At 35.3% G+C, this 24,157-nt stretch overlaps 1 protein-coding gene across 2 annotated transcripts in view; it reads right to left on the minus strand.

The window, feature by feature from the left end:
* Window positions 1-24,157, minus strand: part of LOC116342095 — a 124,491-nt gene that overhangs the window by 37,096 nt on the left and 63,238 nt on the right. The window contains exons 3-9 of one of the 2 annotated variants that reach the window (XM_031769589.1): window positions 13,367-13,603; window positions 8,237-8,373; window positions 6,869-8,093; window positions 6,232-6,790; window positions 5,951-6,077; window positions 4,107-4,492; window positions 3,417-3,531 (exon numbers count right to left, since the gene is read on the minus strand). In XM_031769589.1, the coding sequence (XP_031625449.1) occupies window positions 3,417-3,531; window positions 4,107-4,492; window positions 5,951-6,077; window positions 6,232-6,790; window positions 6,869-8,093; window positions 8,237-8,373; window positions 13,367-13,603 (2,786 nt within the window). The remainder of the gene's footprint in view (window positions 1-3,416; window positions 3,532-4,106; window positions 4,493-5,950; window positions 6,078-6,231; window positions 6,791-6,868; window positions 8,094-8,236; window positions 8,374-13,366; window positions 13,604-24,157) is intronic. The other variant, XM_031769590.1, reaches the window with a different exon arrangement.

The following is a 24,157-nucleotide window of genomic DNA, read 5'->3' on the forward strand; positions in this document are numbered from 1 at the left end:
GAAACATTCCGAAACCATATTTTCGCGCAACACAATTTTACACTTGGAAATTGTATTTCCAGTGAGCATTTATCGCTTCGCATAGTTTACAAAAAAAAAAAAAACGATGCAAAACGAAAAGTGATCAAAAACTATTCAATTGATTGCTTCAACCTATTAACACTTTTGAATTTCTGTTACATATATAGTTATTATGTCGAGTGTTCATGACATTTTGTGTAAATGCAATTAAGTGTTCATAATTTACTCGCAATTTAATTCGACACAACAATAGTCTTATTCATTGCCTGAGTTTTGAAATGATTTCGAAATATTTTGTGAATTCAACGTTTGATACGGCATTGAAGTCAATTAATTCGAAAAATTTGTATGAGAGCAATTTATGTGCACCATTGAAATGGTCATTTATCTATTTCCCGGTTAGGCTAAGGCCAAATGTTTAAGTTGGCAATTCCTCATATTTTTCGTATCGATCACAATAGCAAATATCTCCGATTTCCATTATTTTCCTCTTTTTTTTGTTAGTTGTCGTTTGCAATTTGTAAAAAACCAATATTAAAGCACTTCACCAATAAACAAAAATAAATGAAATATGCATATATCGTTACCGCTAAGAGTTTTAGCTGAATTCTAAATGAAATGTTTTTTATAATCGAATGTCACTAACTGTAGTTTCATAGATCCGTTAAATGTCGATGAAAATGAAAAATTATTTTGTTGTGTCCTGGTGCGTGTACGTTATTTCAATGAAAGTATCTGTTGAATTTTGCATGAAAATCACACTTGAATCGGAACGACTACAAAACACAATTTGTGCGCTGGAATTGTTTTAGCAGCAGCTTAGCAGCCAAACAAACGCGAACAACACTAGAACGAACTTTACGCTATGCTGCTATAGCACACACAACGAAGAAACATAGAGAGCAAATCGAAAAGTTATATATTTTTTTGGCGTCGTACGCGCCTGAAGTGCACACAAAAGCCAATTTTACACTCACTCAAACACAAAGACTAGAGCGAGAGCATACCGTCAATAATAGTTTTCTAATAATGGATCTCTGTTTCGCGTCACTTTGCCTCTCTATCAAAGTATTGGGCCCAACAAACACTTTTTGACAATAATCGCAGAATATATGGATGAGTGGCTGTCTGCATGTGTGTATGTGTGTGTCTTTTGCTTCGAGTCTTTGTTATATCGGTGCTCGTTCACGTTTCAAGTGTTAAGCTGCTATTTATCCATAGCTACTTTGTCGTACTCGAATCTCAATTCTACGCTCAGTTTGGCTGTATATCCAAAGCCAAAAACACTCTGACTGATGATAAAGAATTTAATACACACACACACACGACTGAACAATACATTTCAATATATATTTCATTCGCTCTTTCATGGTCTTGATTTGCAACGTGATGAGGCACTCGACAAAGCACAGACACACAAAATATTATTAAGTGTATGGATTGAAGTCACGTACTTTGCCTAACAAAATGAACAAAATGTGCACACATTGTGTACCAACGAAAAACGAACAAGCGTCCAAAGCACAGCAACGTCGAAAGAGAAAGAACGAAAGAAAGAGAGAGAGAGAGAGAGAGAGAGAGAGAGAGAACAAACAAAAACAGCCAAGAGGCTGATGTACAACTATAATGTAATCGCTAACGCAAACAGACAAAAATGGCAAATGTTCAACTCCGGCACATAAACATCTAATGGAATAATATTCATTACACAAAGTACACCCAAGATATTTATTGTGGTTTTGTCTCTTAGTTTGTATGTTGTTTTTCGATTTGTTTACTTCTTCGATGCGATTAGTATGTGTAGTATGGCTTCATGGTGTCTCTCTTTTGTATTTTATAGTTCTTGCCGCTTCTTTCCATATCAAAAATGGACAACATATAGAAAACAAAAAGCATAGCATAAAAGTAGCTAAAGAGTGCCTCTTTGAAGGTGACCATACGAGAAATGGCTGGAAAAATAATATGTTTTGCGTTTGCTATGCGCAAAGATTAAAAGTGAAATACCATACGTTCAACGTTTCTATGAATACAAAATATTTGCCCAGTGATTCGCTTTGCGTTCTAAGATTGTATTGATTCCAAAATGCTTTTTGAAATGCGGGAATCATGCTTTTGAATACAAAACAGTTTTAGATTACTTTGATTAATGATGAACTTCAGAATCTTTTGTTTTTATCGAAACTTTGTAGTTTGGATAAAGAGAAGCTAGAACAGCACATCAATTTGATTATTATTTTGGAAGAAAAAGCAGCACAATGAAAACTTATTTTTCTTTGAAGTGTATAGCACCAAAATATTCATCTGGCTTGTTGTTGTTTTTTGTTTTTGCATCAAAAGATGTGTTCAAATGCAAACATTGTTCGGGTGATGGTAAAAGATCTGACATTTTCTGTCATTTCAGACAAACACAGATTAGATGCGCTGTTGGTGATAGTGACGTTGTTATACAATGTAAAAAGTGTAGCCAGTTTTTTGGGTGCTATGTGTTCGACTATGTGTTTATGAAAATGACATAACACTCATGCCATGTTACTTCAAAATGTGCCACAAATAACCGTAGAAACTAAAATAAAATCGACTACAATGATGACGCTGTTAATTTGTCGTTATCGTCGACATTTATCTAATTACATAATAAACACTGAAATACCAGCAATCAAAGTACAAAATCTCTGTAGCATCGAATTTCACGTTCCTCATTCAGCAACGCGAACCATAGACAGCGAAAGTTTATCTTATCGTGTACGTTATACTTCGTCAAACCGAATAATTCAGCTAAATCACACACTTGTTATCAAACAGTTTACCGCTTTATTCTTCGACTCAAATGTAATAGGCCAACGGCATACACGTACTATCATCATATGCGCAACAAGCTCCATTCCTTTTCAAAAACACACAAACACCGAACGTTCTTTTGCAAATGTCTATTTAAAATCCTTATAAATTGCACAACAATCACGATGCCTGCAGAGGTGAAATCATAAATATGCGGCATATACATTGTGGTATACAAAATATGCAGATAAAGTGGTGAAAGAAACAATTAAAATGACGAATCATTGTCGAATGAATTCCGAACGAAACTTAAATTAAAAGCACTCTTCTGAAATACACTTGTTTCGATTAATTCAAATTGATGATTCTCTCCTTGGTGTGACTTAAACAATCACAATGTTTAAGGGATTTTGAAGATAGGATGTGCCAAATTTCAACAACTCATTGCGTCGACAAGCTTTCAAAAGCTTATAAGTCTTATGTTACAATAAGACTTTATATTTCAAACCATATAATTCTTTGTTTTTATTTCATTTTCCCTTCCGTCGTTCGATTGCATTGCTTACGATTTGCTCATCCAACATGAATAGTTGAAGGACTAATAAGAAAGAGCTTACCTTCTTCGTTGGCTTTTTTAGCTGCTTGGCGTCGTTGTAGCACAACTTTCTTGAATATAACCGCAGCTGCTTCAACGGCACTTTGAATTTCTGCTTCGCCCAATGTAGTTTTATGCTGCAAAAATACACCACAAATTGCATTAAAAAGTGACAAAAAAAGGCAAAAAAAATATACAAAACGGAACCGAATAGAGAATTCAATAGAACAGAGAGACTCAACAAGTTTGACTTTGAGTTTCTCATGAACACATTCCTCGAAAACAATGGCGGGATAAATGTCGACCGGAAAATGTTCAGAGACGAAAGCCAGAACGAAGGTGTTTGCAATGAAAGGGTGAAAGAGAAATCAATTGGTATCATAGCAGATGTTCGAGCACAAGGCTTAGGTTTATGTTATATGTGCGGGTGAATATGTATAGAATGAACTCCCTTTCTCCTTCTCGTACTTTCGCATAATATAGACAACTTTGTTGATCTCTTCGTGTTTTTGCGAAAAATTCGAATCAGACAAATGAAAAAAGCAGAAAAAAGTAATCTCGAGATGGAAAAAACGATATATACTATTATCATTTAAATGAGCGAATAAAAGAAAAAAGGTGTCAATAAAACGGTGAACTTTGTTGTCGCAATTGTCATTTATGTTCATTTTCTTTGTTGATTTGTTTTATTTTTATATTTATTACGTCGTACCTCGGTCGGTTCGCTGGTCGTTTGTTCCGTTTCAACTTTTTCGTTTACTGCCGAATGCCTTGCGCCATTACTTGCCTCGATTTTATTGTGATCGACGCTCATATTGCTATGGTCCTCTGATTGATTTGCTGTTGTCATACCGGACGACGATGAGGACGACATTGCTGTTGCGGCTGTTACTGAATTTGCTGGTGATTTTCGAATCGGTGGTGTGGGTAACATGATTTTACTATCACTTCGATCCGAACGTTCAATTCGATCCATTCGCTCGATTCGTTCCATGCTTGACGTACCATTGCTATCATCATCCATTTCTGGCCGATACAAAGCACCGCTATCGAAACTTTTCGAATCACGTTTTTGCATATGCAAATGGTTCCGGTTACCTGCGAGGAAAAAAATACACATATACACACATTAATTAAATCGATAAGAATAACTGTTGCGAACAGCGGAAAGTAATGAAAATTGACGTGAACATAACGAATTCAATTGACACTACAAATACCTAAAGCTAGCGAAATATTTCAGTGGTGTAATATTCGCAGTCCACAGAGGCACCGAAACACACATATCAACGCAAGTAATAGTTCACAAATAAAACTCATATATCAGCTGGAATTTGAATTCGAAATGTAGAAAATATGCGCGCACAATTCCCATCGTGAATGTTTTTTTGTTGCACACGGAGAATCATATAACTGGGCTGCACTCGCGCACACACGTAATCGAGAAAATCGACAGTGAAAAATATAGGACATATGATCCTTGTGCTGAAGCTATTTTTAGCATCTAAATGAGATGTTGGAAATACGTTCGCGTCACTATGTGAACTAAAAATGTGCTACTGAGCATTTTGTAATTATTGTTTGGCCATAACATTGAGAACTTGTCGTCATCCTGCCTCTTTCTATGCAACTTTTCCATGAATATGGCTCATTTTTTTACGTTACAATATCCTCCAAGCATAAAATAGTAACGAAACGCAGTTCGTAATATCGTGAGAATTTGTCTCATTTTGTGTCAATGTGTTGCGTTGCCACGGGTTCTCTCTTTTATGCACTAGAAATGCTTTGCTTCGTATGGAATTTCCATTTGAAATTAAAGTACAATACACATAGAGCACCAATTATAACGCCTTGAATACGAGCACTCAATACTATATAGACTCGTTAACATTGAAATTGTACTTTGAAAGAGCAGAAAAAGAAAGACAAAGGCGCTTGGAAGAGAGCAACACAGTTTCCATACACACAACTGCAGTGTGTGATACATTTTTGCAGTGAAATTGTACGCTTTTTCGTGCGGCGGAGGCAACAGCAGCATCACTTTTGAATTTTCATGGTGAAAATTCTGTGTTGTGACCGAATTCAGTTTCATTTGTAATCGACTGCAAAAGCAATACATGTGTGTGTGTGATTCTTTTCATTTTGTTTGTTAAATATGTGCATTTGCACAAAAATGGTATGCATGAATAGCTTTCTATAGAAGAGCGGTTGTCCTGTCAACTGCAATATACTCATTATACGAATCCATTTTCAGAAGAACCATTGTCTTTTTTTGCCAACAGTCAAATGTCTGTCAGGCTCAAGGTTTCCGTTTCCGAATGAAAAATGTATTAATTTAAAATCGGTTATTTTGAGCACAGTTTCCTATTGGAAAAGCCACCGAAAAAAAAACTACCGAATCAATAATTCAGGATTCGACATGAGCTTAAAATTTGTGAATATTGAAACAGATCTCAATCAGGCGAAATGTACAATAATAAACGTCTATTCAATATATCAAATGAAAAGCCCGTTACTGTAAATGTACAAAATTAGTGGAGTGCAAATCGGTTTTACCTGGCGGTGATGTATCCGGAATATCGATAGATTTGTAATTTTTGCGGCGAGGTGAGGGTATTTTTGATGGTTTCTTCGATCGTTCCATGACGTCAATGAACTGCTTTGGACTGGGTATTTTTGGACTCTGCAATTATACAATCAGTCACACAAGCACACACACAAACACACAAGATATGTAATGAATTAATCATTTGTAAACGATAAAAAAAAATATTTGCTAAAAAGTAAGATTTCTACATAGCTAACATACGATGTGAGTATAGTATGGTGCTTGCTACCTGTGAATGTGATTCTTTTTCTGGGTGGGATAGTGTTCGTCTAGTTACCGCTTGTTTTGCTGTTCTTGTTGGTGTATCTTCCGATATCGATCGCATTGCTTCGGGCTTGCGACGATGTTCGTCCGGTTCATTTGTTGAGATCATTACCTCATTTTCGGTAAATTCACGTGAACGTCGACGATGTGAACGCTCTTTTCGTCCGTACCACGAACTCTCTTCGGGTGAACTATACTGTGTATCAACCATGTAATTGTCGACATTCGGCCGACACATTGTCGACATTGGATGTACCATTTCGTCATCGTCGTATTGCAATTTTGGATCGCTTGAACTGTAGTAATTTGGTGGATATTGTTTCTGGCCATCGAATGTATCATCTTCGTCAGCCTCGCGAAATGCATTATCACTATTGTACATACCATCGTTGTATGCACTCATTTGATTCATATCATCGTATTCGGGTAAAATTTGCTTAGCCTCGACAAATGTTCGCTTATTTGGTGACCGTTGCTCATTTATTCGCATATCTTCTTTCACATTGTCTTGACGCACCAAACGGCTGAAAAAAAAGAAGATACCATTTATGAATTAAAATCCAATCAATTTTCAAGTGAGTGAAAGATAAATTTAAGCCTACCTTGGCGATCGAGATCGATTTCGCGGAATTTCCGGAAGTAATCGCCGTCCTTCGGTTGGTGGAAATGGTCGATTTGCGCTATACTCTTCGTTGCTGTGACTTCGTACTTTCATCATTTTCACTTGTTGCTCGCGCGGTATACAACTCACACTGCCCGTACTCGAATATGGATCTTCAGTTGCGGCGGTCGGTACATTTTGTTGCGACAAAAATTGTCGTGGATTTTGTTTTGCTTGAGGAAATAAAAAGCTTTGCTTTAAACGCGGCGAAATCGGAAGAAATTTCGTTTGTTGCGGAACATTTAGTGAATTATCAGCCGGATTGCATGGTAATGTACTTTGTCGTATCATTTCTGGTGAGCGTTTTTTATACTGTGGCGATAGTTGACGTTTTGGTGGTGATGTTGGCAACAATTTCATATGCTGATCAGGATTTGGAAGTGTATTCTGACGTACGACACCAAGATGACGTTGTTTTAGAAAGTCTGGTTCGCTGCCATGTTCAGGTGATCGATTGTAGAGGCGATTTGGCGATGTGGGCAATATTTTCGGCCGATGTGTATTAGCAACAAATTGCTGTTGTTCATTTGATGTGTTTGATGGAAATGTTGATTGTCTTACAAATGGTGGCGGATAATGAAGCTGTTGCTCCGAATCAGACTTTTCAGGTGATCGACTGTAATTTCGATTTGGTGACGTTGTCAAATAGTACTGATTCTGTTGCTGCTGCTGTTGTTGCTGTTGTTGTTGCGGCTGCTGCTGCTGCTGATAAAGATGGTCGCTTGGTCGACTTGGCAACGTTGATTGTCGTCGAATTGGATAACGAATTTGCCTCAAATCCGGATTTGATGCGTCCATTGTTTCCTCGGTGTCCGTATTGTATGGACTGTATTGAGGGCTGATTTGTTGATTTGGCGATACCGGTGGCATTAAATTGATATTATTTTGATATTGATATTGATCCGGATGTGGTAAATTGCTGGGCAATGTCGATTGACGAAGCACACGACGTTGTGGTGACGTACGCTCATAGTATTCATTATTTTGATAGTCCATGTTCGGATATTGTAAATGATTTACGATATGATTCGTTCGATTGTTCGTCGTGTAATTGTATTCGTTTGAATCACATGAATTTACTGGAGCTGAGATAAATGCTCGTTGCGATTCACCAACACCTCCATTTCGATTCACGTTCGATTGATTATTGTACACTTGATGCGAATCTATATGTTATTAGTTTTCGATAACACGACAAAAAAACGAACGGTTTAATTAATATTAATGAAATTTTATCTTTTATTCAATGGAATTCTAGTAATCTTTTATCATTAATGATAAATATCTACTTGATCGAACACAAACTCACTTGAAATTGTCCAAGAGCGTCTAATGCTTTTCCGAATTATTTCCGATGCAGATAAATACTCATTTGAGTGTGATTCAGTGCGTTGGACTTCCCGTGATAAATCAGATATCCATTCACCGCTCGTTGCCTTCAATTCCCTATACAAAAAGAAAAAAAAACGTGAAAATGTTGACACATACTCCATCACATGATAATAGTCTCCCAATCCTTTTTTCCAAGAATTTTAATGATCATCGAGTCGGAATCAAAGGAGAACAAATCTAATAAAATTCAGCCCACATTTGTTTGATTTATAAATAGGCTTTTTATCGGTTGTTTTATAAGTTGTGAAAATGTACACGACAAACTGTGCGACATTTGTCAGAGAATTGTTGTAGGCGAGAGCATTAAATTGTGATAATGAGCATATGAAGTACTTTTTGCTTGTAGGTTGGACCAAACTTTATTCCATCGTATTTGTGTTGCATTGTTCATAGCAATCCAAGATAAAAAAAGCTTTTTTTATAGACGCAACATGTGGAAAATTTTATGATGCTTTTTTTTGGTCATCATAAAATATTACAATGTCTCTGAATTTTAAAAGTGAAATATATCTAGAATTTAAAGAGAAATGTTATTATTTGGCATTTCCGTTGCTACCGCTCGAACATCGAATTCTTGGAAGGTTATTTTTGTTGTTCATCATAATTCAGGGTGCATGGTATACATACACATCAACATTACGATCCACTAAAAATATGCTTTAATGCATTCGCTTTGAAATATTAGCTGCTTTTCCCATGAAGCTCTTTAGAGACCCTTTTTTAGATACTTGATTTCGCTTACATGCGCTCGGTGTGTATGCATATGTGTATCATAAACAAATAACAATACATTTAATTCACTAGTTTTATGACTGGAATCATGTTACATCGAATGGTTCCATTTTGAGCGCATAAAAATGTCGTTAGATTTTTCACGATGAACCGGATCAGTTGTTTTGAAGTGAATTTCTTGGAAATTTCAATTTACAAACGTATAAAATGAATAATAAAATGAAGAAAATTCATATTTTATGCATCTATATGTTGAGGCGATGCGGCAGCTTTTTTTCGTGCACTTTGTTTTGATATAAATTCAGTCTGAATGAGTACGATAAAGAAATTGACGAATAAAAGAATGTAGAACGAAGATGCACAAGGAAAATGTTTTGAAGTGCAGATCTCTTTTGTGAGTCAATCAAAAATTCGTAGCATGGTTTCTATTTATGGTATAAATAGCATTGAAAATGTCTTCATGTCGGAAATGCAAATATACTTGCAATTTTTTTTTGTTACCGAGTAAATGACTGTGAGTTGATAAAAACGACATCTGTCAAAAGTGAATTGTAAACAAGAGAGTTTCATTTCCCACAAGAAGTCAGAGAATTGAATTCAAATGAAATGCAAACATATGAAATGGACATTTTTCCATTTTAATGTGAACACAACACAAAGAAGGAGAAACCTTAAACATGGCGAATATGAGATGGAAGTTGGCACCTTAAAACTACCGTCATCCAAATAGTATAACTCACATTGAACTAGTCGTTTCGTAAAAAGACCACACATCGAAAGGATGATTGTGTCAAGCAATTGCCTTTACTGCGTCATGTGCAGTAATAAAATGAAGTTTAGGCTCAAGCCAAATATTAAATTCATTTGCGTCATTTTGACGTATATATGACGAGCCAATGCCACAATATCAAAAAAAAAAAGATTGATTATCTTGCTCTGGACAAAGATTTACCAAAACAAGTGCTCCATTTTTATGTACCGTACAGTCTCATTGATGCGAAAGCCTTTTAGTTGGCATCGATCTGCTAACTTTACTTCAATACATGACTGTGGATAATGTGGCATTTCTGGGAATTTCTGCAATAAACTTGCTGCCATCGTCATGCTAACCGTTGGATATTTAAAGAAACTGCCAGCATTACCGGTGATTTTTGGATTTGGAAATTTACTACGGCGCATTTTACAAACAGTTTCAAATACGTAGGTTGCTCCATAATTTTTTTTAAAATGGTACTTATAGTGTTGCCCGATGTAAACCATTGTCATATTCGTAAAGTTTGATGTTTTGGTATGTATTCGTGCCCTGAACCTTTTGTCGTACGAACGCTATTTGTATTGTTTACAGTGACTGGTAAACTGCGACTCAACAAAAAAATGAATTTTACACGTGAAGATTTTCGTAAAATGATTTACTACGATTTTCGAAGTAAATTATCTCAACAACAGTGTTTCGATCGACTTCATTTGGCCTTTGGCAATGAAGCACCAACCCTTCAGACAATTTATAACTGGTACTGAGAATTCCGTTGCGGTCGTAGTTCGCTCAAAGACGAGTTTCATACAGGTCGTCCAAAATCGGCTGTTGTGCCACAAAACATCGATGCTGTCAGAAAACTGATTATGGAAGATCGTCATGTGACCTACCGTGAGATTGAGGCATCTTTGGGCATTTCATCCCACAGCATACATACAATTTTGCATGAACATTTAGCCGTAAAAAAGATTTGCTCTCGTTGGATCCCACATAAATTGACCGATGAACAAAAAATGGCTCGTGTGAGTTGGTGTAAAGAAATGCTCAAGAAATTCAATCGTGGTGCTTCAAAAGACGTTAATAAAATCGTCACTGGTGACGAATCGTGGATATATGCCTATGAGCCCGAAACGAAACAGCAGTCGACTGTATGGGTCTTCCAAAATGAAGATAACCCAACGAAAGTTGTTCGAGCAAGAAGCACTTCGAAGCGAATGGTCGCCTGTTTTTTCGGGAGAAGTGGTCATGTGGCAACCGTTCCACTAGAGGATCGTAAGACCGTCAATTCTGATTGGTATACCACCATTTGTTTGCCCGAAGTGTTTGGTGAAATAAGAAAAAACAACCACCGTCGCAAAATAATTCTTCATCACGATAATGCGAGCTCTCACACATCTTTTCAAACTACTCGATTTTTGACCGGTCAAAACATCGAACTGATGGGTCATCCACCGTACAGTCCTGACCTGGCACCCAATGACTTTTTTTTGTTCCCAAGCGTGAAGAAAAAACTACGTGGTCAACGATTTTCGACACCAGAAGAAGCAGTTGAAGCGTTCAAAACACACGTTTTGGAGATATCAGTTTCGGAGTGGCACGAATGCTATGACAAATGGTTTCATCGAATGCAAAAGTGTATCGATCATTTCGGGGAATATTTTGAAAAACAATAAAACCATTTTCGACAAAAAACAACTGTGTTATATATGTTTTTAAAAAAAATTATGGAGCAACCCTCGTATCTAACGTGTTGTTACTGTGGTGCTGTCAAGTTTAGATAATTCCCCGTAGCTTAAAATTGATAGCCAGCGAATGCCAACGCTGACAAAGCCATGTTTCTATGAATGTTTAAAAACGCTTTCACGATATCCCAATTTAGAATGCTCTTTGTGTATGTGTTCAACGGTGCCTTGGCGAAGATTAAGCACATCAACGTATTCGCATCACCTCTTTGAATTCAATACCATAAGCTCCGAAATTTTGAATTGGCGCTGCACCAACACAACCAGGGATTAAAGCAAACGCTTCTAAGCCTACCATTTCATTGTTCAACGTACGTTCGACTAATTGATGCCAGTTTTCACCAGCGCCAACATGAAAATACCATGCATCGTCTTCTGCTCTTATTTCAACACCTTTTAACCGATTAATTATTACTGTGACAGCAAAATTCTCAGTAAATAATACATTGCCTGCCTTCACGTAATACCAAAAATGCGTGTTGACATTTTCTGTCGTTTGCCAAACCATTATTATCTGTTCAATGCTACAATTACGCGACTCACTTTAACCGAAAGTGCAGATGTATTCTAATCTTCTAGTGACATTTTGAAAATGGATTCTAATTCAATACGTTTGCGATGGTCACACAAATTAAGCTGAATTTAGATAACAACCACCTGCAAACCGGAAGAGAAACACAGAGATGTAGATGAAATTTAAATGATAAATATATATTATATCCTTTTTGGAATTGGAAGCGCTGACAATTTCTTGATAATACATTTGAACGCTCTAGAATAAAAACAACGTACAGAATGGTTGTTATATCAAAGCGGAATACGGCGTTTTTTATATAGAATTGTTGTTCCGCTTTGATATAACAACCATTCAGTACGTTGTTTTTATTCTAGAGCGTTCATTTGTATTATTCATATGAAATGACCCTCCCGCAACTGGGATTGCATAAGTTATGTAACATAACTCTAATATTACCCGCCATTTGAAACGTCTATGAAATTTCATCTTAAATGCAATCTATTTGCAATTGGCGAGTTAGTTGGAGTGCAATGGATATTGATTTATTTTTTGTTATCGCAGAATTCGTAACACAAATGGAAAATTACCAAATGTAACACTTTATATGTATATCTCTCGCTCGTACCATCCAACAAATGCACTTTACAATCGATTTTGGTTAGTCAACAGTTAGAATGCGATAAGTGCATTTCATTTTCTGAATTGTGAATGCAAATTATCGTACTTGAAACGTGCCATAGCAAAATGAATGAGTTGATTAGGTCGACTGCACTATAAACCGCCATTAAATCGGGTTCTTTATCGTTCGCTTCATCACAATTGTAGATACTGCGACAGACACCATATTGTAGAATGTAGAGCGTGAATAATTATCAGCTGAGAGAAAAGCTGCGTTCGATTGCTTTATCATTCACCCTTTTGTGAACAAACTTTTTTACACTTATTTTGTAAGATATTTCATCACATTTGTCTTTTATTCGATTGTTCCAATAAGATGTAGACTAAAATCCCAAGGCAACACTCATTTTGATATGAAAAAGAATAAATTCTCCACCTAATCTAAATGATTCTTAAGACACTCCTCAAGATGCGTCTTTAATACAGTTTTAACGACCAAAAGGGGAACAAAACAAAAAGTAGAACACATTTATTGTTGTGTTTTTGAAGAGAAAGACACACAAAAGGATCAACAACGACTAATTACGACACCAAGTATATAAAAGAGAAACATGAGTTGCATGTTTTTGTGACGAGAAGATTCGGAGGCGATACCAGAATAAATTCGGATGAGAATAGACTCACATTTCTTTGTAACAAATGATGCAAACCCAATCGTTTTTGGAGAATGATATGTCGATTCGGCACTCTCGGCACACACGTAAATGGCACAAATTACACTCGGCTCCACGATTAATGTACCCAAAAACGAGACAGCATCGGGCGCACGCAGATTTCGAATCGATAATTGGCCTATCTAACGAACCACCAACCTTAATGGCACCTTTACCACGCAACAGCTGCAAATCTGCTCGCAGCGCCCTATATCAGTACCCCCAACACACATTCGGCGGTACGAGAATTCAGAGCGCAAATCAAAGATGGTTTAAGAAATTGAGTAGAAAAGAAAAAAATGAAAGATAAAAATAGAGAAACAAAGTCAAACAAATCGAATTTCAGTTTGAAAAGAGAAATATAGAGATAAAGATGGTTAGAATTTAAATTGAATTAGTTTGTAAATGAAAAACAAAATGTATATGTGTTTCTTTCAAAATTAAATCAACATACAGATTAAAATATAAATAGACACAAAGATAATGACAACATTGAAATAGATAGTAAACAACAGCAACAACATATAAATAGAGATATATAGATTTTCGAGTTTGAACATTTAGCAAAAGAGTCAAAGTTAAATGAAAAAAGTATTCGTCAACGAAAAGAAACGAAAAAAAAAAAGTATATATTTGGAGAAAAGTCTAAAAGTGCGATACATATCGAGTCGGTGTGCTGTCTATTTGATGATTATCTGTCACATAAAACACAGTCAAAACACAAACATCGACAAAGAGATAAAGAGAGACGGTATTCAATAAATCATTTTGCCTACTTAATGGATGAATCTTTGGTGACAAAGTTGAAAGCCGAATTTTTCTTTCTGTTGCAACCACCTACTCTTGAAATGGTAAAATTCGAGACGAACCAAATCAAAAGCTTTCATCGAGACAATTAATCACACACTTCAATTGAGGGAGAGAAAAAATAATGTGCCGGTATATGAGAGGAAAATGATTGTTGGAAGAATTGTGCAGTTCTCGTCCAGTACTTTCAGTGGAGTCAAACAAACAATAAAGAAGTTGCTGAGTTTGGCTTAAAATCTTAGTGCTTAGTGCGTTGTGTATACACGCAGTTCTTTTTATCCTAAGCTCTTGGCATTAGTCATGTTTTGATTTAGCTAAGATTGTGTGACAAAGCCAGTGCGACCTAAGCACACACCTATGGAAAAGAATTATTATCGATGGAATTGTCAAGTTTTTAAATCAACAAAGATTTATGTATTTTTTGTGTTGATTCCGTTCTTTCAACATAATAGAAGGTGAGAGAGAGAGAGAATACATTCAGTGTGAAAACGTTCGCGAAAATCGATTGATGCTGAAAATGAATTAAATTCCATGACCCAAATTTTGTTCGTGGCATTATTTTTAGCTGTGGAATATTCAAAGACAGTGATTAAGTATGTCAATTAGTTTGGATCAAAGTAATTATTTCAAGAATTATTCAAACAAATTCTTCATCAATTCATTGAATGTCAACAATAATTTTAAAGGACCAAGTTAACCTTCATGCTTCAATGAAAATCAATTAGCTAAACGTTTTTTTTACTCGGTTTAATGCGGTGGGCGCTGGTGAAGCACTTTTTGTATGGAAATATTTGTTGAAAATTCAACAATACGCCACCTATTAAAGACAATAAAGATTTTCGTTACTACTGCTGTCTTGACACAGCTCTAGCGAACTATATAGCTGTATTGCAAACATATTAGTACTGACACCGATTCTGTGTATGCGTGTGTGTTGTAAATTTTGTACAAGCAGCTACGGTTGACGACTGAGTGCAGAATTTGCAATACAAACGGACACACAAAATCAGAGTCAGTGTGTTCTTTAGTAACAAAAATCTTTATGTATTTTGATAGATGTCGTATTCGTTGAATCTTCAACAAAAAATCTTCGATACCAGCGCCCACCTGTTTAATGTTATTTTCCCAACTAAATTGAATTGAATAAATGGGATAAGTTATTAAAGTTTCGGAATTGACTTGGTTCATTTAATTTGGCTGGGCAACAGGTGAACCAATCCGATTGAGCACGTACACGATTGCTACAGATCAATCGATAAAAATTTGTTGCCCCAATGTGAATGAGCAATAGCATTATATTTTTTGTGTGTTTTGTCCTTTAATTTCATTTGAATGGTTTGATTACATCGAATAAAATTTTATTATGCGCATAAACTCATACATGATTACTGTAGCGATATGCATAGACGATGTTGACGACACGGAAATTCCATAATCAATTTACTCTAATTCGGTTTTGTGTCATTCGAACCGAAAAAGCATGCTCGTGCCATATCATCGTTACACATGCCGATATCAATTTAATATATTAACCCTCGGAGACGACAACAGTTTCGAGTTTTTGTGACCGATGGCGAAGACCGATGCAGAGTCCAATAATACCAAAATCGATAACACACTCACACTCACACACAGGTACAAAGAAATGGCAAATTCATTTTGCATGGCAAGCTAGAACGTAGGAATTCAAGTCGATTGAGAAAAATCCAATGTGTACATTATGAAGTATAGAGGAAAATGTTATTCATCGACGCGTTGCATATTTTCAATCACAATTTACAATTGCAAACAGAAGTTAAGTTAAAAGCTTTTACTTCGAAAGCGCATCGAAATGCAAACAGAATATGGATAAAACTCTTTGCACACAATATGTTGCATTTTATGCATTTTCCCATGTCTACATGTGCACTGCACATTCATTTGGGGCAGCCAATTTTAAAATCGAAAGAATGCGAATCGGTTTGTTTATCCATTCAAAGAATCTGTTTTAGATACCATTTAAGCTGGCTTTGATTTATATTTTCCTCCCGAGAATGCATCGCAATCGATATATAAATGTGAAGCTGAGAGTAAAAATGACTTCAGAAACCCAACATCCCGTTCTCGCTTATGAAAATCTCTGTAGAAAGTGACTGTCATTCTCAGCACCACACATCTTCACTCACATATATGTATTCAACGTTCTTGACATGAGTGAAGAATATTTTCGTAATAAAATGGATTTGAACGTGCAAGTGTGCCGTGTAAATTGTTTTTATTGTCTGTTTGTGAAAATGATGTGTTTATTCTGGAATACTTTAACATTTCCGTCGATTTGTAACCAAGATACAACAATGTACCATACCGCAGCATTTGTACATTGTAAATTTGTTGCAACTATTTTATGTTAAAATTTATATGCTCATTGAGATTATATTTGCGAATTTTGATAAGCGAATGAGTCAAGTGGAATTCTATAGAATATTGTGAACACATTTGCTATAGAAGTGGTGTTTTCCATCATAATATTTATTTTATGAGGCTCTCGCAAAATGTCAGGTGCAGATATATGTATTATTAAAATGAATTTGGACGCATATTCTGTATAGTATTGGACGTGCTGTGAATTTAATTAATCGCATTTTTGGTACTATATTTAATTATTCCAAATGTTTTGGAATTTCGAATATTTTGGATAAATTAGTTATAAAGTTTGGCAACCATTTGATTTGCATGGTGAGCTCCGAAACGTTCATGACAGGGTGCCATTGGGATAAAGTACGAGTAAACATGCTTATTTTGTGCCTGTTGATGTTGAATGGTGTTTAAATGCATCCCAATCAAAATGCAACAAATATCTATAAATGCAAATGAAAATCCAATTTCCATCAATCATTTTCATCAAATCGAATTTTTGCTAAATGTGCAAAGTTTAATTGAGTTTTATTGTTTGAATGTTTTACACATGAAATGATTGAAATTCGTGGTAAGCCTTCGAGGCTCGAAGTTCAAGCCTCCCAATATTTGGTTGGATTTTTTAGTGCGCGCACACCAAGAGCATCGAATTAATGGAATCGAGGGAAATTCTTTTGTTGGTAAATGTTTGTATGTATCTGTGGAATGAGTGCGAGAAATTGTTGAAAGATTTAAAGCGATCGGAAACCGGAATAAACACAATCGTTCATCTATTGAACTGAATGAGCTAAATAAATGCGTCGGCAATTTCTAAGCATCAATTCAATTTACCCAATACGATAATGTTTTTTTTTTACTTTGATTTTACAATTCTAAAGCACTAAATCGTGATCCAGAATAAGTACAAAGGTGTGACATTTTACCAGTGTATTTATTTTTATTCTTGAAATCCATATGTCGTCATCGCAATAAATGCAAAAAGCTTGTACGATTGAAATCAATACATATGGATTGATTTCGGTTTTATTCTGTAGAACTTGTTGTTGCTCATTTTTACCTGTTGTATCTACATTCACATAAACTCACATAAACAAAAAAAAAAACGAAAATACACGTGGAAAAGTGATGCTTAAGGTTTCACTGAGCCATTAAATTGTTCTAAATGGAAAAATATACCTGGACTTATTGTAAGGCTTAGTCATAGATCGATCGAAATACTGATAAACAATGACAACAGCGAAACAATTTTGTGTGGACTGCTCGTGGCGAATATGTCATCATCGAATCGAACGAATCCAATATTACATTCTGTCAAAATCAAAGTAACAAATATTCGTATTGCTTTTATTGGCATTTCAGTCAATATTTACCGGGGCTGCGAGAGCAGGCCACATGTGTTATCGATTAGTTTTTATATGTTCCATTGTTATACCGAAAATAGAAACTCATATTGATTGTAGCAAAACAACACACATAAATGTCAATCTAATTGTCCATTAAATCATTTCGAATCTCGATCTTCAATCGAATCACACAGTCGTTTCCGTTCAATCAGTTGAAATCATATGGAATAACTCAATTTTGGATGAAATTGAATTTTCGGATTAATGTAATGAATATAAAAAGAACGTAACTCATGGTCGTTGTATTTCATTACAATGTTCAATGTTCAATTTCGTGAAATGAATCCATCACAGGTGCAATTTCTTTTAATTCAAACTTATAAGATTGATGACATTCATTTGAAATGTATTCGCGAAGCGGATGGATGCGGTGCAACCAAGAAAAGAACAGAAAATCCATTAAATAGTTTGTTACGATAAAGCGAAGTTTTGTTATTTATTTTTCACAATTGTAATAAAACCATAATGACGCACATTCAAACATTAACCTTATTACATAATTCAGCCAGAATGAAATGAAGCTGAAATGTTATTAAAAGCATTTCGGTTGTGCAATTGTGGAAAATGAATCGTGTCCATGTTTCACACTCTTTTGATGAATATCATTGGATTGGCATGCCGCGAACACGAATCGCGCACAACAAAAACCAAGAAAAAGAAGAACGAGTCGAAAGAAGAAAATATAGAGAGTTCCATTCAAATAATCGCCTTAAGTTATGCTATTCATCTTTCTGTTGCCACTCAATCTCCAACCTGAGCGAGTAGCGAACGCATTTTTATTTCATAAGAAATATGTCTGCATTCTGGAAATGGTTTTAATGGAGCTTTACTTAATGATGTTGTACCCCATGATCCGATGGCATTGACAGAAAAAGCAAGAATATCTCTCTGCCTCTGTGTTTCAGTCTCAATGATATCGCTTCGGGTATATAATTCAATTGATAGGCCGACACATTCAAATTTTTTTTTTTTTTCAAGAAAATGCCTTGATTTGATTTACCTTTTTATGCTCTTAAAAAAATGAGCCACCTTTTAAAATCCCATCTCGTGTTATATTTACAAATCTTTTTTTTTCAACTGGAAAAATGTCTTGTTGTTTTTTCCGCTTGACTCTCCATGTGCTTTTACCCATTGCGTTTTTCATTCCACAGTTAGATGATTTGCAGCATTTGATTGATGGAATTAAAATATGAATAAGCTTACAAATGTCAGATTACTGTCAATATTTCTATTGCCACATAACGGTGCGCAATGGTTGAGACACATCCGAGACTCGATACACTTGTCTCATTTCGGTTTTATTTTACTCGCTTTTTACTCTCGATTTTTCTTTCGCCCGTTACGCTCATTTCTGTCTACTCGATTTCAGTTTACAAGTATCAAGAACGATTTCTATGCTCAAAATCCCACAACACATAAATATGCGTTTCATACGAAAATACACAAATTTCCATAACGAAATGTGAGGCACAAAGAAATTGAGCCTGAGTTGAGAGAGATTTTACAACGTAAAAAACTCAAAAATGCCATGGATAATAGTATTAATTTTATGCATGCAAATGATACAGATGTTATAAATTTTCACAAGTGCTCACTCCGACAAACATCTTCGCAGACGCAGTTCAAACCATGTGTAACAAATACGTTTGGTTTATATTTAATTTATATTGGCTGTTGAGACGATGCCAACGATAAAATTCAATATTGAAACTCATCTCATATTGAAATTATGTCAATTTCGAATAGCATAAGTGCAGATATTTGATTAGAACTTTGCCGCCGCTTTAACAAAAATAGAATAGGCCCGACCAGTTCTTAATCTGTCGTTATGATTGTCAATATGTCAAAACCCCTTAGGCCGGATGAAACAATGGTTGAATTGAAAAAAATAAACATTCGATTCGATGTGATTAATGAAAGACTGAACGTCTCGAGATGTATTCTGTCAGATTCTCAGCGGGCAAACTGTTTTTTACGTCTGATAATTTAATATTTATTATTCACACAACGAGCATTGAATAAGAAACCCCAAGAGATGTTTTCTTGCTCTTTTTATTATGCCTCCTTCTGTTCTTTTTTGTCTTACTCATATGATTTGTCGCAAACAAAAAGAAATTTTGAATTTCCAAGAAAACCGCTATTCTTTTCCATATGTGTTTGTCTTGCGAAATGTACGCAGTGCATGAATTTTTATTTCGGAAATGATTTATGTAATAACTTCGTTCCGTTCAATATTTCTTATTCTGACAATAAAAAGTCAGTTGTGAGTTCCATTACCGATGCAACCCACGTCGCAAAACTTTATGATCAATCGCTACTTGGGTGCGTTCAAATATTTAAAGGTTGTGCGTTTTTTTAAAGGTTGTGCGAAAATGTATCTGGGGTGCAGTCATGCCGAAAATTTATAAATATTCGGGCCAAAAATATATAAAACAAAGACAGAAATTGACTTGACTAAATATAAATGTCTATTAATTTTATATCATTCCTGCATCATCGATGAATCATTGCCTTTTTTTTCGACGAAAATATGCTCTTATTTTGTTAGAAAATATTGGCCATTTCATTTAGTTCACAGGTAGCTAAGGTATAATAAAAAAAAATCACTATATAAAACTAACGATCAAACTCTGACAGACTTGATATAAATAGACATGATTGCCATACTTGATTTGATTGAAAAGTATGACATCCCAAAAAAATGTGAATAAAAAAATTGTGTTGATGAAAAGTGGAAACAACAGATTTCAATGAAAATGCTGCATTTTTGATGCGCAAAGGTAAAAAAAACAATATTTGCCCTTTTTTAAATTGCTCTTAATTAAATTATCGCATTTTTGTTGAATATAAAGCACTTATTAAAGATGCAATTTCACCGTCGACATTGCGGATGAACAACAACAAAAATGCTCATCTTTTTTTATGTGCACATATAGTGATGCTCACATACACAAAGCGAGGCATACACACACACCGAAATTGAGCTCATCATTTTTTACCCTGCACTGAACGAATAACGTGAATGAATTTTTTTATTTAAATAAAGAGTGCGCACGTCACATCAAATAATATAAAAGTCTGCATACTGAAAATGTAACGCGATTTCAACTATGAACAGGTAAACAAAACGACGAAAGATTTTAAATAAAGATCTAATAATACGCTCCTTTTTTCTCTTTAACTCGCATACCAAAAGCAGTTTTTGTAGCGTAATTTTTTGTCACGATTTTTAATTAAAGAGAGCGAGAGAGAGAGAGAGAGACAAAGCATAAATTTTAATTAGAGGACATGAGCGGTCGCATACAATTTGCACAAATGTTTGTTGCAGTTCCAAATCGTTAAATCTCGCGAAGAGAAAAGAATTGGAGTTGTATAAACAAAGAATATATCGCATTTTTGTCGTTGGAAAATTGGTGCATAAATGGCCGCGATTCGTCTGTGCCCGGTAAAAATTAATTTATATGCAAATTTTTGAGGGGAGTTACATTCACGATTATTTATGCACAATTACGTGAAATTTATTCATATTCCATGCGGTACCGATTTTCCCATTGCCGTTGCACGAACGCGCACACTTGCACCGCATATGATGGACTGCAAATGATTTACCAGAGACTATGAGAACTCTTTCAATCTCGGCAATTTTCTTCTTTGATATTCAAGCAATATAAAACACATTTTAAGCTCCAACAACACATTCTTCGATGCAAATCGTAAAAAACAAGCCATAAACGATGTGTATGTGTGTGTACGAGAAAGGGTATCAAATTATGGACAAATCCATAATAAATTGTTCCATGAATTTCATTCGATCGAATGCATTTTATGTGCGTTTTCAATCATTTTGTGTTTTTGTGTGCGCTCCATTTAAACAGCATAAGGGTGGAAGAAATGTTTTTCGTTCTTTCGTTTATTTCTCTTTTTGTGAATTTTATTGATGCGATTTTTCGAATTGGAAATTCAAACACACACATTTTGCGAGTCAAGCGCGCTAATGCAAAGACGATAGAAAGAAATGCAGATGTATCGAAATGGTGTAGAATAGCGAAATGTTATTGGGAATCGGAGCGAATAAATGAGAATGAAGACATCATTTGAATGCGCTTAAATGGACTCCAATAATATGGTTGGGTGCACGTTCTTAGTTTTCCATCCCGTTCGCTCCTCTTTTTCAGCTGTCAAATTTATTTGCACGCTTAAGTTCGTGGAGAAAACTAGTCGAAGCAGGCACAACTTGGACTGTCGTTTCAACCAGTTTGTTAGAACTTTTCTCGTTTTCCATGTAATCAAGTGTATCTGCGTGAATAAAAAAATGAAACAAAAGCACACTTGCAAATTTCATCGCTCTTCTGCATTGCCAAATGTACACGTGCCAGTATTACTGGCAGAGATTCGGGCACTCTTAAGTAACTATTGAAACAATGTTCATTGAATTGAGATACACTTTCAATGGTATCGTCACCATTTCATCTTGTTAAATGCAAACATTTGTGTCAATTTTGTTCATCATCTGAATTTGGATCCTTGAAAATCAAACAACTGTGATGATTTTTGTTTCATTGAGTATCGTCAATCGTGAAGTTAAACATTTATTCGAATTGGTAACAATATCCTTTTGTTCCCCAATAATTCCGATGTTAACATCAAATCCACTTTACTAAATGGTTCTCATTCTTTGCTTTACTCACTCTCACTTCCTCTAGTCACTCTTGAGTCTTGATATCATACAAGAAATCAAACAAAATGTGTCCAATATCAAATTAACCCCGAAATGAAGCGTACAAAAACTCATTTGTGCTAATTGTTTTCTCCATGGACATTTTTAATTAAAAATTTGAATTCAGCTGTTGCTGCTCTTGTCAACGTCAAATCCATATGAAAATTTACTTTGAAGACATCACTTGTCATCTCAAAAAGCGTGATACTTTTCGATGAAAGATTTTTGCTGTCGCCGCGTGCGTCTTTGAATAATGAAATTAATGAAATTTGGAAAAAAGCACACACACAAGCTGTTTTCTTTTCTCATTAGAAACAAAACAAGGGTTCGATCGCAGTTGTGTCAAAGGAGAATTTACGGCGTAAATTGTTCACATTTAAGTCCACTTCAAGTGATTTATTGGCATAAGCTCACTCTTTCAAAGCGAACTTTTCAAATTAATTACCAAATGGACCCGATAAATTTGCATTTGATTTTCTAATCACTCCGAGGCATAAGAAATCGAAACATAGAAGAAAAAAAACATTTTCGTTTCATATCCGTTTACCTAAATTGTTCGAAAAAAGCACTCTTTGACATTTTGGGATTCTTGGGGGCATTTTAATTTTCTCTTTAATTTTCAATTTACATAAGTTGTGTTCCGTTTTCCTATCGGCCCGTGTTTGTGCTTGGAAATCGACACTGGGTGAATAAAAGCTGAAATTCAAGATACGTTTGACTATTTGCCAAACAGTTTAGAAAATATTTTTTCTTTCTCTTTTTGTATTTATCTATGTGAAATGAAACGGATCAAAATATTATCCCGATTAAATTCTTTGCTTTGTATTCGTTCGGTTTGTATGCTTTTCAAGCTTGAAGGTCGACATTGACAGCATTCAACATGTTCTTTCGATATCGCACACCGACAAAAAAGAAACAAAGCAAATAAAAAAGGCGGAAAAGAGACAAATACTTTTCGTCATTCCGTTTGTTGAAAAGTAAAATCGTGGAGCACATGAAGGCTATCCTGGCTTCTATCATCATTTTCAATTTTTGACAAAAAAGAAACGATTCACCAAAGCCAACAATGAGCTTGCTGATAATTCGCAATTTGGCTGTTGGCAAACAATTCATGCACATGATACATGACAAGTGGAGTTTGAGTGAGAAACATAAATTGCTAAGAGAAAATACAGTTGCGTCTAATATGCTTTAACAATGAAGAATGCGAACAAGTACATTTATCGAATTGGATAAAATGATATGCACAGGCTTTTTGTGAATTGGTTGCTTTGTCCCATTGTATAACATTCAAAAGAGGGAAAAAAGGAAGCCACACGACGTGAAAGACAGAGAAGAAGACCAAAAAGTACTTTGAATAATTCAAAAGTAATCTTTGGTATCTCATTTTTCGTCCCCTTTTCGACAAAAATAGAAAACGAAGCGACAAAAAAATATTATT

This window comes from Contarinia nasturtii, unplaced genomic scaffold (assembly GCF_009176525.2).
Source record: "Contarinia nasturtii isolate CC-2019 unplaced genomic scaffold, AAFC_CNas_1.1 Cnas_scaffold_810, whole genome shotgun sequence".
NCBI lineage: Eukaryota > Metazoa > Arthropoda > Insecta > Diptera > Cecidomyiidae > Contarinia > Contarinia nasturtii.